The sequence below is a fragment of the Thalassophryne amazonica genome, chromosome 19 (genome assembly GCF_902500255.1).
Source record: "Thalassophryne amazonica chromosome 19, fThaAma1.1, whole genome shotgun sequence".
NCBI classification, from domain to species: Eukaryota; Metazoa; Chordata; class Actinopteri; order Batrachoidiformes; family Batrachoididae; genus Thalassophryne; species Thalassophryne amazonica.
The window spans coordinates 31,865,242-31,878,188 of NC_047121.1; the positions used below are offsets into that span (position 1 = coordinate 31,865,242).

General features: G+C 42.2%; 1 protein-coding gene and 1 long non-coding RNA gene across 2 annotated transcripts in view; one reads left to right on the forward strand and one right to left on the reverse strand.

Annotated features, from left to right (window-relative positions):
- Positions 1–290: 290 nt before the first annotated feature.
- LOC117532017 lies at positions 291–6,498 on the forward strand. The gene is made up of 2 exons (XR_004566765.1): positions 291–441; positions 5,985–6,498. It is a non-coding gene; the product is annotated as an uncharacterized LOC117532017 (long non-coding RNA).
- A 1,070-nt stretch (positions 6,499–7,568) lies between these two features.
- The window catches only part of plekhd1 (pleckstrin homology domain containing, family D (with coiled-coil domains) member 1), a 33,436-nt gene continuing 28,057 nt past the window's right edge, over positions 7,569–12,947 (reverse strand). The window contains exons 12-13 of the mRNA XM_034159503.1: positions 8,242–8,385; positions 7,569–7,983 (exon numbers count right to left, since the gene is read on the reverse strand). Of these exons, the coding sequence (XP_034015394.1) occupies positions 7,826–7,983; positions 8,242–8,385 (302 nt within the window). The 3' untranslated portion in view covers positions 7,569–7,825. The remainder of the gene's footprint in view (positions 7,984–8,241; positions 8,386–12,947) is intronic.

The window sequence follows — 12,947 nt, forward strand, 5'->3', positions numbered from 1 at the left end:
AACTACTGGACTGAAAGCTGTTCAGGAATGAAGAGAATCGTTGTTTACCAGCAGCCACAGCTCCATGACGACTGCAGCGGCTTTTAAGGGAGCACTTTTGTAAAGGAGAGGATGGGGGGGCGCAGAATATAAGTGGCTTTAGACGCCCTGAGCAAAGGAAGGATGATGTCTTTGTTCACTCACTGTGACACTGCTTGGTGATTGTGCGGCGAACGCTCCAGGCTGGACACCAAACTGCTGACAGTGCGGCACAGGACAGGTTCAGGCACCAACCTGGTGCTGGTGAAGCATCACAGGACGCAGGGCCGGTCTTCCTCCCCCTGTCTCTCCTCCTCATGTCACACTGCAGTAATCAGCTACGTGCTCAGAGAAACCGTCACTTCCTGTGTCAACCGCTGTCGATCTGTTTGTGCTGCCTGGTGCCTGTGTCAGCATCAACAGGTATGAGTTTTTATTGCATAGTTAGTTGGACATCATACTTCCTAAATGCTTGCATTAAAGGGGTCACATGATTCAGGTTAGTGGCTTAGTGGTCAGCACTGTTGCCTCACATCAAGAAGGTCATAGGATCGATTGTCTTTGGATGTGGGAGGAAGCCGGAGCACCCAGAGGGAACCCACGCAAACACAGGGAGAACAGGCAAACTCCACACAGAAAGGCCACAGGTGGGAATCGATCCCATGACCTTTTTGCTGTGAGGCAACAGTGCTAACCACTAATCCACCATGCCGCCCATGTGTCAGTCTATTGGGTAAAAAAAAGCACACACACACACTCATCTTCAACTGCTTAGTCCAATGCCGCGTTCACACCGGGCGCGATCAGACGCTACAAATTCACAGGGGTCGCGTGACGACAGACGCGCCTCCTTCGTCCGGTGTGTCTCTCTACTTGGGTGGACTTTCACTACGAAAATTCGCCCCGGTGCGTCATCAAATAGGAGGAGCTTCCATTCCGCTCGGCATCAAGTCATCATGATGGACCTTGATCACACGGAGCGAGTTGTTGTGAAAAGCTCCCAATACAGAGAGTATCATTATTTGCTGCAGGAGCTGCGTCTGGATGACGGCGGCTTTCAGCGGTCCTTCCGCCTCTGCGGGACCCAGTTTGAGGACCAACTCGTGCGCGCACACGTAAAAAAAAGAGTCCGCGGCTTGCTGTGAGGCTGTTCCTCGCTCTTTCCCAAAAAAACTCTGTTATAATTGTGTCTAGAAACCAGTCACCATTTGCTTTATTATACATCTGTGTAGTTAATAAGTAAAATAATCTCCATGGACGATTCCCTCGCGCGCGCATGTAAAATAAAAATAAAAAGAAACTCCACTCCCCCTGCTGTGGGGCTGCTGCTCGCTCCAAAAACTCTCTCGTAATTGTGAAATAAAGGACAAAAGAGACATAAGTCCTGCTCACAGGCTGCTACCAGATACAGGACATGTTCACATCTTCAGTCAAACTCCAGACATCTCCACGTCACTACATATCCATTTCCTGATTGGTCATCGCGGCGCAAAGAGACGAAAAAGTTCAGATTTTTCAACTTGGGGAGGAGGGCAACACGACGTGACGCCACGCAATATTGCGCTACAAACGCACAAAACGCTCAAAATCGCTTCACTCGCGTCCATCACGTCGCGCTGCACGGTTTGGCGCCAAAACGCGTCATTACATAGGAATTACATGGCAACCTGTGGCTGCAGTCGCTCGTGTCGCGCCCGGTGTGAACGCAGCGCAAGGGTCACAGGGGGCTGGAGCCTATCTCAGCAGTCATAGAGCGCAAGGTGGGAAGCACCCAGAACAGGACGCTAGTCTATCGCAGGGCCATAGACAAACAAACACATTCACACCCACTTGCACACCTATGGCCAATTTAAAGATTTCAATCCACCTAACCCGCATGTCTTTGGATGTGGGAGGAAACCGGAGCACTCGCAAACACGGGGAGAACATGCAAACTCCACACAGAAAGGCCACAGGCGGGAATAGAACCCATGACCTTCTTGCTGTGAGGCAACATTGCTAACCACTAATCCACCGTGCCACCCATGTGTCAGTCTATTGGTTAAAAAAAGGCATATCCTGAAAATTTCAGCTCAGTTGTAAGATTTTCCAGTTTATGGTGGAGGTTTACATTTTTGCCAGTTTTTCAGATTTTTGTGCCTGTGAGATGAAATGCCATGGTTAGGGCCCAAATAAAAAAAACAAAAAAAAACAAAACCTTGATCGTACCCCTTTGAAACTTGCTGTACAGATTAAACCAAATATGCAGAATTCAAATTTATAGTCAGAATAAGTGAACAAAGTATGTTAAAGGAGCTGTGATACCTAAAATTTAGGTTTTCATTAAATATTATCCATGTTTGCAAGGGGATTCTTACAACAAAATGTATTTAAAGAGGAACTATGCAACATTTTTACTTTATTAATTTTACAGAATCTCATAGCAGAAAATCAGCCTTGCAGCTTTGGGGACACTGAGCTAGTGTCCTTTGAATGAAAGACTCAGATCTTGCGAGAAACACAAACTGTTTTATGGCACTCCAACACAAGTCCCCCTATTGAGGCACCAAGGAAGTATCAGCTATAAGAACAAGCCAATGAAGGCTTTATTTCTTATATGTTGATCGTTGTGGCAGAGTCCCGATCTTTAGCCAGGCCCTGTAACTTCCTGAGGAATCCTGAGGCATTCCCACGCCATCTGAGAGATATAATCCCTCCGGCCATGTCCCAAGTCTTCCTGGGGCCTCCTCCAAGTTGGACTTGCCTGAAAGACCTCCCTATGGAGACGACCAGGGGGCATCCTCTCCAGATGCCTGAACCACCTTAGCTTGCTCCTTTTTTTTAATGGGTAGGAGCAGCAATTCTCCAAGTCCCTCCCAGATATTTGAACTTCTCATTCCATTCCTGAGTGAAAGCTTGGATACCCTACGGAGGAGCGTTATTTCCACCCAAAAACTCATGACCATAGGTGAGAATAGGAGTGTAAATCGAGAACCTTGCCCTCCAGCTTCACTCATTTCTACATCAACAGCCAATTTTGATTTGTGGGACTTGGAGGACATTTAAACGGAAAAAGCACATAAACCTGATTTTGTGCACTATGACCCCTTTAAAACACAACAATCCTCCATCATGCTGATCCTGATTTGACCATGCAGAAAAGCTGGTGTGTATGTAGCGCCAGCATGTAGTCAGCCAAAGACCTTTGGCTGCACTAATCCTTCAATCTCTCAGCTAAAAAAGGGGGATACACATGCATTTTGGCCCTCAAATGTAGCTGTTGCCATGGCAATAAGGATAGAGCAGCAGGCAGTGCAGGAGTGTGTGGGAATGTGAGAGGGCCGCCTGTGGGGAACCGGCTGTCTGGCATGTACTTTTGCAGGATGTTGGTGACAAACCTGTTTTCGATTAGCATCTGTGGCACGATGCACCACACAGTCAGGGAGAAAACCCGTTAACTAGTAACTCACAGGATCATGTGTGGCCATCCCACTCTGCTCACGAGGTCGACAGGACAGTCACATTTGTGACAGAAGACAGTTTGTATTTGCAAGGTTGGATACTTAAAGTTATTCCCTGCAATCAGCAGGGAATGCATAGGCTTTTCTGGGTAGATACAAGTGAGGACCAGTGAACCTCCTGTGTTGGGCCACATTGGCATCTTTTAACATGCAAAATAAAATAAAGACAAATGAAAGTACAGTGGAACCTCGGTTTTACAACTTAATTGGTTCCTAAATGTTGTTCTTAAACTGAAACCAATTTTCCCATAAGAAACTATGTAAAATAGATTAATCTGTTCCAGGCCCCAAAAAGAACATCATGTTTATAATTTTTAACATATAATTTTAACAATAACATTTCATGCATAAAAGGCAGACAAAATACAAGGAATATGCATAGTATCTTATACAAAACACTGTATAGTAATTATAATAAAATAGACTATTTAAATTCACCTTATCTGTACAGATGAGAATGCTAATAGCATTAGCACTTGTAGTTGTCGGTAGCTTCACCCGTTAGCACCACTTAATGTGTGATTACAGGAAAAATATACGGCTCATAATTTTTAATGTCCACAACAAAGTAAACCGTTAGAACCACTGTGCAGTCCCCAAAAATATGATTTAATCAACATCTGAAGACATTTCTTGTTTCTTCTTCTTCTTTTGAGTTTATTGGCAGATTACAGCCCAACACGGTGCATTACCGCCACCTACTGCAGCTGAGGTGTTTGTGAACCAAGACTTTGTTCAAAAAGTGATGCATTTTTCGTTCAAAATACATGTTGTTAAACCGAGTTGTTGTAAAACCAAGGTTTCGCCATATCAAGTTGCTCATGAATCTTTGCTGCTAATCACAGGCTCCTGTTGTCCACTGGAGGCCGCTGTTGTTTGTCCATTCTGTTAATAAATGAATCGGTCTGAAAACTGCAGCACAGTTGTTTTTACATTTTCCAGTAAACATCAAGAGTGTTTCAGTGTCCTAAAAACCGTCAAGCGATTAATAACCGTGTTCACAGATGAATGTGATAACTGATTTGCCTAACGCTTAAGAATTAAATCATTAATTGCACATTATACAAATCAAATAAAGAATATATAACAATTCTGATTCCTACATTTGCCATTTAACAGTCAAAGCCACAGAAATCCAACAGGAATTCAGTTTATGTTAACAGATAAATGCAAATGAAGACCGCTTGGGTAAAAGTGTGTGTGTATGTGTGTATATATATATATATATATATATATATATATATATATATATATAATTTTTTTTTTTTTCCCAATTCCAAGTTGTGTTTTGTCATTATGATTTATGACCAATAAGAAGCATTCTCATTATTATGACTAATTTTGGGGTAGTAACCTTCATCATCAGGCTTATGAGAAATGTTCTCTTAATTTAACCCTGACATACTACTAGAAGTAAAGTTTTTGTTTTTCATCTACTCATTAGAGTGCATACCTCTGTCAACAGCTCAAAAATGCATTTATCATTGTTTACAATAAAAAAATAATGAAATTAAAATTTCATGATCCCTTTGCTTTGTAAAGATGTGCATCAAAATTTAATAGTACTGAATCTGTTCAGGGCAGCACAGTGGTTCAGTGGTTAGTACTGTTGCGTCACCACCACCCCCAGGTCCTGTCTGTGTGGAGTTTGCATGTTCTCCCCATGTTCAAAGACATGTAGGTTAAGGTGAATTGGAAAATTTAAATTAACCATATGTGAGAGTGTGAATGAGTTTGTCTGTCTATATGTGCGAGCCCTGTGATAGACTGGCGTCCTGTCCAGGGTGTACCCCACCCCACGACCCTTAATTGGAATAAGCGGGTTCAGAAAATTAAGAAAAATCATGCCAGGTTTGAATTTAAACCTGCAAAACCACTCAAAATATGTGTCCTCCCAACTCCAGGAACACTTAAATGAAATAAGGGGGTTTAAAAAAAATGGATGGATAGGTCTGTTCAGTTTCATGAAAACTGGTTCAAGTAGCATGACCTCTCTTGCAATTTAAAAAAAAAAAAAAAATTTCTGCCGGAACGGCTGTGGGACTTTAATGGTTTCTATTTTGGACTTTTTATGAAAATCGGCTCAGTAGATTCTGAGTAATCCAGGTAATAATCCAGTCAACAGATGCAGGTCAGAACATGACCTCCTAAGTGGAGCGACAGTAATTATGAGAAAACCTAATACAATTTCATCAACATTTGTCTGGTTGTTCCTCTACTCCTCCCAGGTCCTTTTGCTAATTTCTTCCTACATGGTATGTCTAAGGATGCCGACCGCGAAACTGCCCTTAATTCATTTTGGCAAAGGTCACATTGCCGTAGTCCTTACTATCTTCATGCCCATGGGTGCTATGACACAGTTCAATATAAGGTGGATTTTGCACTGGCAGTTATTGCACATGAAGTTAGTATTCTTTTAAAATGTAGAGCCAGTTTATGAATTTTTTTTTTTTTTTTTTTTTGCAGGTCCTCAGGATGATGAACAGCATGGTGGTTTTCCAGACAATCCAGCTCTGTCGGTCCTTGTCGTGTTGTAGGTGGAATTATTGTGCGTTTGTAACAAGCGATAGCAAAGTGAGATAAAACTCTCTCCTCTGACAGATCCCTGCTTTTACAGACTTTTGCTGAATTTTTAATCGCTCACAGTGCCATCTGGTGAGCACCTGTGCATAGGGACTGCTGGCTCTCTGTCCGATAAGAAGTCTACATAAATCACAGCTGCACTTGGTTAAAAACAGCTTTATTAGCATCAAGACATGCCGTTCAGTCCACACTACTCCAGTCACTTGTTCCTCCCCTTATTAACTCCACATGTGGGCTTTTGTCATTTTATTGTTCTCATTTGTACCTGGTCATAAAATGTAAATTACTTTCTGAATGCTCATATCCTGTTTGACTGTTTTTCTCATTCCTTTCTTGATAATCATCCAGATCTCTGCACACAATTAAATATTAAAACCAAGCATTTTTCAAGATGGAACTGCATTGTCTTTGCTATGAATTGCTTTTTTCACGCCCTAAAAAAAAATCACCTAAAAATGTTTCAAACCTCAGAAATGGTAAAAGGATCTTGTTTTCAAGACAGTGCAAAACTCAGGATTTTGTGGAAATTATTTTAGTGCTTGGTGCGAAGGTTGCATGGGCTTTTAAACAGTCACTAACAATAAAAATATCTGAACTAATTTCCATAACGTTAACCAGCATCCGGTATATTAGTATGTGCCTGAAATTTGACTTTGACCTCTGAGTTTGATCAGTGACCAATCGTAAGCAAGATCACATCACTTCTTCCTATCCGTGGCCCAATATTCCTGGGAAGTATGATCAGAAATTAAGTTTCTTAAGATATCTGGCTAAAAATCATAATTACATAGAGACCAAGGTGGACCACAACAGTGTACAGCTCCAGCAGAGTCACTAATAATGATTATAAAAACCTGATTAAATATAACCTGATTTTCTCATTAATTGCAGAATTAACATAAATTATACTCTTCAAGATGAAAAGATAAATCATTTTACTATATATATATATATATATATATGTGTGTGTATATATATGTGTGTGTGTGTGTGTGTGTATAAAATAAGTGAAATTATGTGCATTAACATTACTGTACATGATACTAGCCATAACTTTGGAGATATCAGATTTTTCTTGTTTTTAACCACTGTCACATTTTAAAGTACTATAGTTGTACAATTTCAAACTCTAGAAAAAAGGCATACTATAATAGTAATGCAAAAAAAGTTATTTATATAAGTGAAATTATGTGCCTTAACATTACTGTACACAATACTAGCCATAACTTTGGAGATATCAGATTTTTTTTTTTTTTTTTTTTTAACCACTGTCACATTTTAAAGTACTATAGTTGTACAAATCAAACTCTAGAAAAAAGGCATACTATAATAGTAATGCTAAAAAAGTTATATAAAGACCTTTCAAGTAGCCATTATGATTTTACATTTAAAAAAAAAAAAAAGTTTTCATTATTTAAAAAAAATTAAGGTTTGGAAGCTTTTACTAAATAATTCAGATATTTATTCAGTCACTATGAAACACATTCAGATATAGAATCAAAATACATTCAAACCCGTGTCCAAACTTATGATCTTTTAATATAATGTAAAATGTTTAATATGATTGTTTTGTAGCTTTTGCTTGAAACTAAAAATGCCAGCGGATACATTGTGTGAACTTGTTTATGTTATTAGTGGGATGTTTTGGGTGGGCATTCCATTACTCAAAAAACACACACAAAGAAGTTCTCCACTTTCGGATGGCCACGCTGTCACCACGTCACTCATTCCTCTGTGTTGCTGGCGGAGTCCTTCCGAGTCATGATCTTGTACGCGCTCTCTCTGAAGCTGGTGTCAGAGGTCAGACGCCGGGCCGTCGCTCTCAGCTCCTCCATGCTGCCGCCATCTGTGTGGGACTCAGCAAACGATTTGGATTGTTTCACTGCACAGAAGCAGGTCGAGAGCAACAGCATGGTTTCTCTCTGGGATCAGGAGTCTGTGAGCACATTGCTATGTGAATACAAAGCTGTAATATTTAGCAAAATCTCATGTACTCCCACTGCAACATGTGTGAGTGATATTCAGCGCTGGAGCTGCAGCAACACAATGTTAAATTGATTTAACACAGTTTGAATTTGTTCATAAATGCTGTATGCTTCCAGCGAGTAAGTGCTCCTCACGATGTGATGTTCACACTTACACCAGTGGCGTCTGGAGGCTCTCCTCTGGATTCTGCAGCTCTTGATTCTGCGTGCAGCAGCTTTGTGCAGATACACAGCATTCTTCATTATAGCAGGAAGCTTCGCGTCAATCTCTGCTGCACAGATGCACTCCTCAAAGAATTCTGATGAAACACACGTAATAAGGCGTTTGTGCTACAGCACAAACCACTTTTGGCAGTTTTTTGGTGCTGAATTTGATATGAATATGTTTCAGTATTATATAATTGTGTCGGCTGAATGGACTTAGACTAATGGTGCACTATTTGTAGTGTCCCAGCTCATGTTGCTGGTTAAGACACCAAAGCTCCCAGAAGTGAAGCAATGCAGCAGCAAGATGAGGGTTGCAGTGAGTGTTACCTACAGGGTGACCCACAAAAAACCCAGAACACATAAAAATTGTAATAAGGTCCATTAAATTCCTTGAAATTTGCTGGACTTAATCCTCAGTCTGTGTACGATCACTCCCCAAAGCTTCAGTTATCTTGGTCGCTTTGCATAAAAGTCATGTTCTTTGATGACATAACAGGCCTGGAGGCCTGTTTCACCAACAAATCATACAATTTGGAGCATATTTTGGAAAGAAGATGACTTTTATGCAAAGCAACCAAAATAACGGAAACTTTGGGGAATTTTCTTCACCCCCATTTTTATTAATTCATTTTTGCTACTTCAACCCTTCATAAGTGTTTGTTTTCAGCTATGGAACTTAATAAAACATTTTAATATCTAATGACCTGCATTAGCTTGCTGAAAGGTTTTAAAATATGACCCCTTTAAATCTGTTTCAGGGGTTGGTGATTTTAAATTCATAAAATGGTAAAAATTTCTGGATGAAAGAAAATTCTTCGAGCAAATAGACATTAGAACAGTGTTTTTGTTTGTCATGTACTAAAAAAGGACAGGTAAATTTTGAGTTATTGATCAGCCCTGCTTTTAAGACTAATTTTTTTCACTAGACAAGTAAAACCTTTTATAATGAACTGAGGCACAGCAAATTAAAATTTAACATTTGATAGTAGAGAAGCTTGAATCTTCGACTGGACTGGGTTGCTTGACGCGAGGACGTTTCGCTTCAAATCGCAGAAGCTTCCTCAGCTAAAATTCTTGCTCTGGTGGTCTGACTTCTGTCTTGACTCTTGTAGAGAAGAATAAACAAGAAGTCACAAAAGCTGGAATTTTAAACCTAACCAGACCCCTTCTACCGAAAGGCAGACTGCTATAGGCTGGTGACTAAACAATAGCTCTAATTAGCACCTATTGTGCTCTAATTAGCACCCTCCTAATGACAGGGCAGCTGTCCCTCTCCTGATGGCTCCCTTGACAACTCTGCTAATGACGTGAATGACTCATTACCATGAACAAAAGACTGAAACTGCTTTGACCTGAGTACCCCATTGTAAACGGGGGATAAAGCGTGTCTCAGACCCCCTAAGGCTGGGTTTCAAACGTTTCACAAAGAATGCCTCCTTGACCCCTCTCTCAAACCATTTCTTCTCTCTGGCTAATATTTTAACTTCCTTGTCCTCAAACGTGTGGTTAGTGTCTTTAAGGTGGAGATGAACTGCAGACTGAGGTCCACTGGCGCCCTCTCTGCGGTGCTGGTATAGCCTTTTGTGTAAAGGTTGCTTAGTCTCACCTATGTAGTGTTCGTTACAGTTTTGCTGACATCTGATAGAATACACTACATTGCTCTGTTTGTAACTAGGGATCCTGTCCTTAGGGTGAACTAATTTGTTCAATTGTTTCATCTGCCTGGAGCTGGAGGCAGATGAAACAATTGTGTCTTTTGATGTGACTTCGTTGTTCACCTGCATCCTCACCGCTGAGGCTGTCTCAGCTGTGAGGCAGAGACTGCTGGAGGATGTGTCTCTACTTGAAAGGACCAAACTCACACCAGACCACATCTGCCAGCTCTTGGAGATCTGTCTTAACACCACGTATTTCCTGTTTAGGGGGAATTACTACAGGCAGATTCATGGCTGTGCAATGGGGTCTCCGGTATCCCCCATTGTGGCCAATCTGTACATGGAGCGAGTGGAGAAGACAGCCTTGACGTCTTTCACGGACATCTCTCCCAGTCACTGGTTAGATATGTTGATGACACATGGGTTAAAATCAAGCAACAGGAAGTTGAGGACTTTACAGAACACATCAACTCGGTGGACGCCAATATCAAGTTCACACGTGAGGATGCCAGACACAATCATTTGGCCTTCTTGGACTGTGATGTTACGATTGGAGAGAACAGGCAGTTCCAGACAGGGGTTTACAGAAAACCAACTCACTGACCAATATCTGCTCTTTGGCTCAAACCACCCCCTTGAACACAAGCTCGGGGTGATCAGGACGCTTCAACACAGAGCCCTACAGGTGCCCACAACTGCAGAGGGAAGGGCTAAAGAACAACAACTTGTCCGGAAGGCCCTCACAGTATGTGGGTACCCACGATGGTCCCTGGACAAAGTGCAGAAGTCCCAGAGAACAAAGATCAGATAGACAGGAGACGGAGACAAGAAGAAGAGTGTCTCTCCCTTATTTAGCATGAGTAGGGGAAAAACTACAGAGGATCTTCAGACAGCACAAAATCCCAATTTACTTTAAACCGGTTAACACCTTGAGACAGAAATTAGTTCACCCTAAGGACAGGATCCCTAGTTACAAACAGAGCAATGTAGTGTATTCTGTCAGATGTCAGGAAAACTGTAACGAACACTACATAGGTGAGAGTAAGCAACCTTTACACAAAAGGCTATACCAGCACCGCAGAGAGGGCGCCAGTGGACCTCAGTCTGCAGTTCATCTCCACCTTAAAGACACTAACCACACGTTTGAGGACAAGGAAGTTAAAATATTAGCCAGAGAGAAGAAATGGTTTGAGAGAGGGGTCAAGCAGGCATTCTTTGTGAAACGTTTGAAACCCAGCCTTAACCGGGGAGGTGGGTCTGAGACACGCTTTATCCCCTGTTTACAATGGGGTACTCAGGTCAAAGCAGTTTCAGTCTTTTGTTCATGGTAATGAGTCATTCACGTCATCAGCAGAGTCGTCAAGGGAGCCATCAGGAGAGGGACAGCTGCCCTGTCATTAGGAGGGTGCTAACTAGAGCTATTGTTTAATCACCAGCCTATAGCAGTCTGCCTCTCGGTAGGAGGGGTCTGGTTAGGTTTAAAACTCCAGCTTTTGTGACTTCTTGATTATTCTTCTCTAAAAGAGTCAAGACAGAAGTCAGACCACCAGAGCAAGAATTTTAGCTGAGGAAGCTTCTGCGATTTGAAGCGAAATGTCCTCGCGTCAAGCAACCCAGTCCAGTTGAAGATTCAAGCTTCTCTATTATGGAAACCACCTGGACAACTGAGAGCCGACACAGAAACTTTAACATTTGATTTTACCAGGTACCTTAAAGAAGAAAGTCATTCATATGATTGTCCCATGAATCTTTGCGGGTTTTGTTTTTTGTTTTTTTTTTGCCAACAGTCAATTTGTAATACATATTCTGTGCAGCAGAGGGCAATCAATTACGTGTAAGGCCGCGTTCACACCGGACGACACGCGAGCGACGGCGGCGACAGGTTGCCATGTAATCCCTATGAAAGGATGCATTGTGGCGCCACAAAAGTCCAAGCCACGCAATGCGACACGAAGGACACGAATGAAGCGATTTTGAGCGACTGGTGCGTTTGTGGCACGATATCTCGTCGCTTTGCCCTCCTCCCCAAGTTGAAAAATCTGAACTTTTTCATTTTGTCGCATTGCAATGACCAATCGGGGACTGGATATGTAGTGATGTGGAGATGTCTGGAGTTTATACTTGATGTGGACATGTCCTGTCTGGCAGCCAGCCTGTGAGCAGGACTTATGTCCCTTTTGTCCTTTATTTCACAATTATGACAGAGTGTGAGGGGAGAGTGAGCAGCAGCGGCAGCAGCAAAAAAATTTTTTTCACGTGCGCGCGTGAACGAATCGTCCGTGAAGATTATTTTATTTATTAACTACACAGACGTATAATAAAACAAATGGTGACTGGTTTATAACGCAATTATGACACAGTTTGAGGGAAGAGCGAGTAGCAGCACCGCAGCAGCAGCCAGTTTTTTTTTTCACGTGTTCGCATGAACGACTCATCCATAAAGATAATTTTATTAACTACACAGATGTATAATAAAACAAATGGTTACTGGTTTATAACACAATTATGACAGAGTTGGAGGGGAGAGCGAGCAGCAGCACCGCAGCAGCAGCCAGTTTTTTAAAAAAAATTTTATTATTCACATGTGTGCACACGAACGGGACAGGAGGTCCTCAAAGTGGGTCCTGGAGAGGTGGAAGTCCCGCTGAAAGCGGCCGTCATCCAGACGCAGCTCCTGCAGCAAATAATGAAATTCCCTGAATTGGGAACGTCTCATGATGATGTTGTGAACCCAGGGACGGTGCTGCTTGCGACGTTTATCAGCTTTCCAGAACAAATAGAGCACAACAACTCGCTCTGTGTGATCAAGGTCAGGCATGTTGACTTGACGGTGAGCGGAATGGAAGCTCTTCCTATTTGATGATGCATTGGAGCGAATTTTCGCAGCGAAAGCAGAGCGACACACCGGGCGATGGCGGCGCGTCCCTCACCTGGCGAAGGATGCAAATTTGTGGCGTCGCGTGTCGTCCGGTGTGAATGCGGCATAAGACACCAGTGAA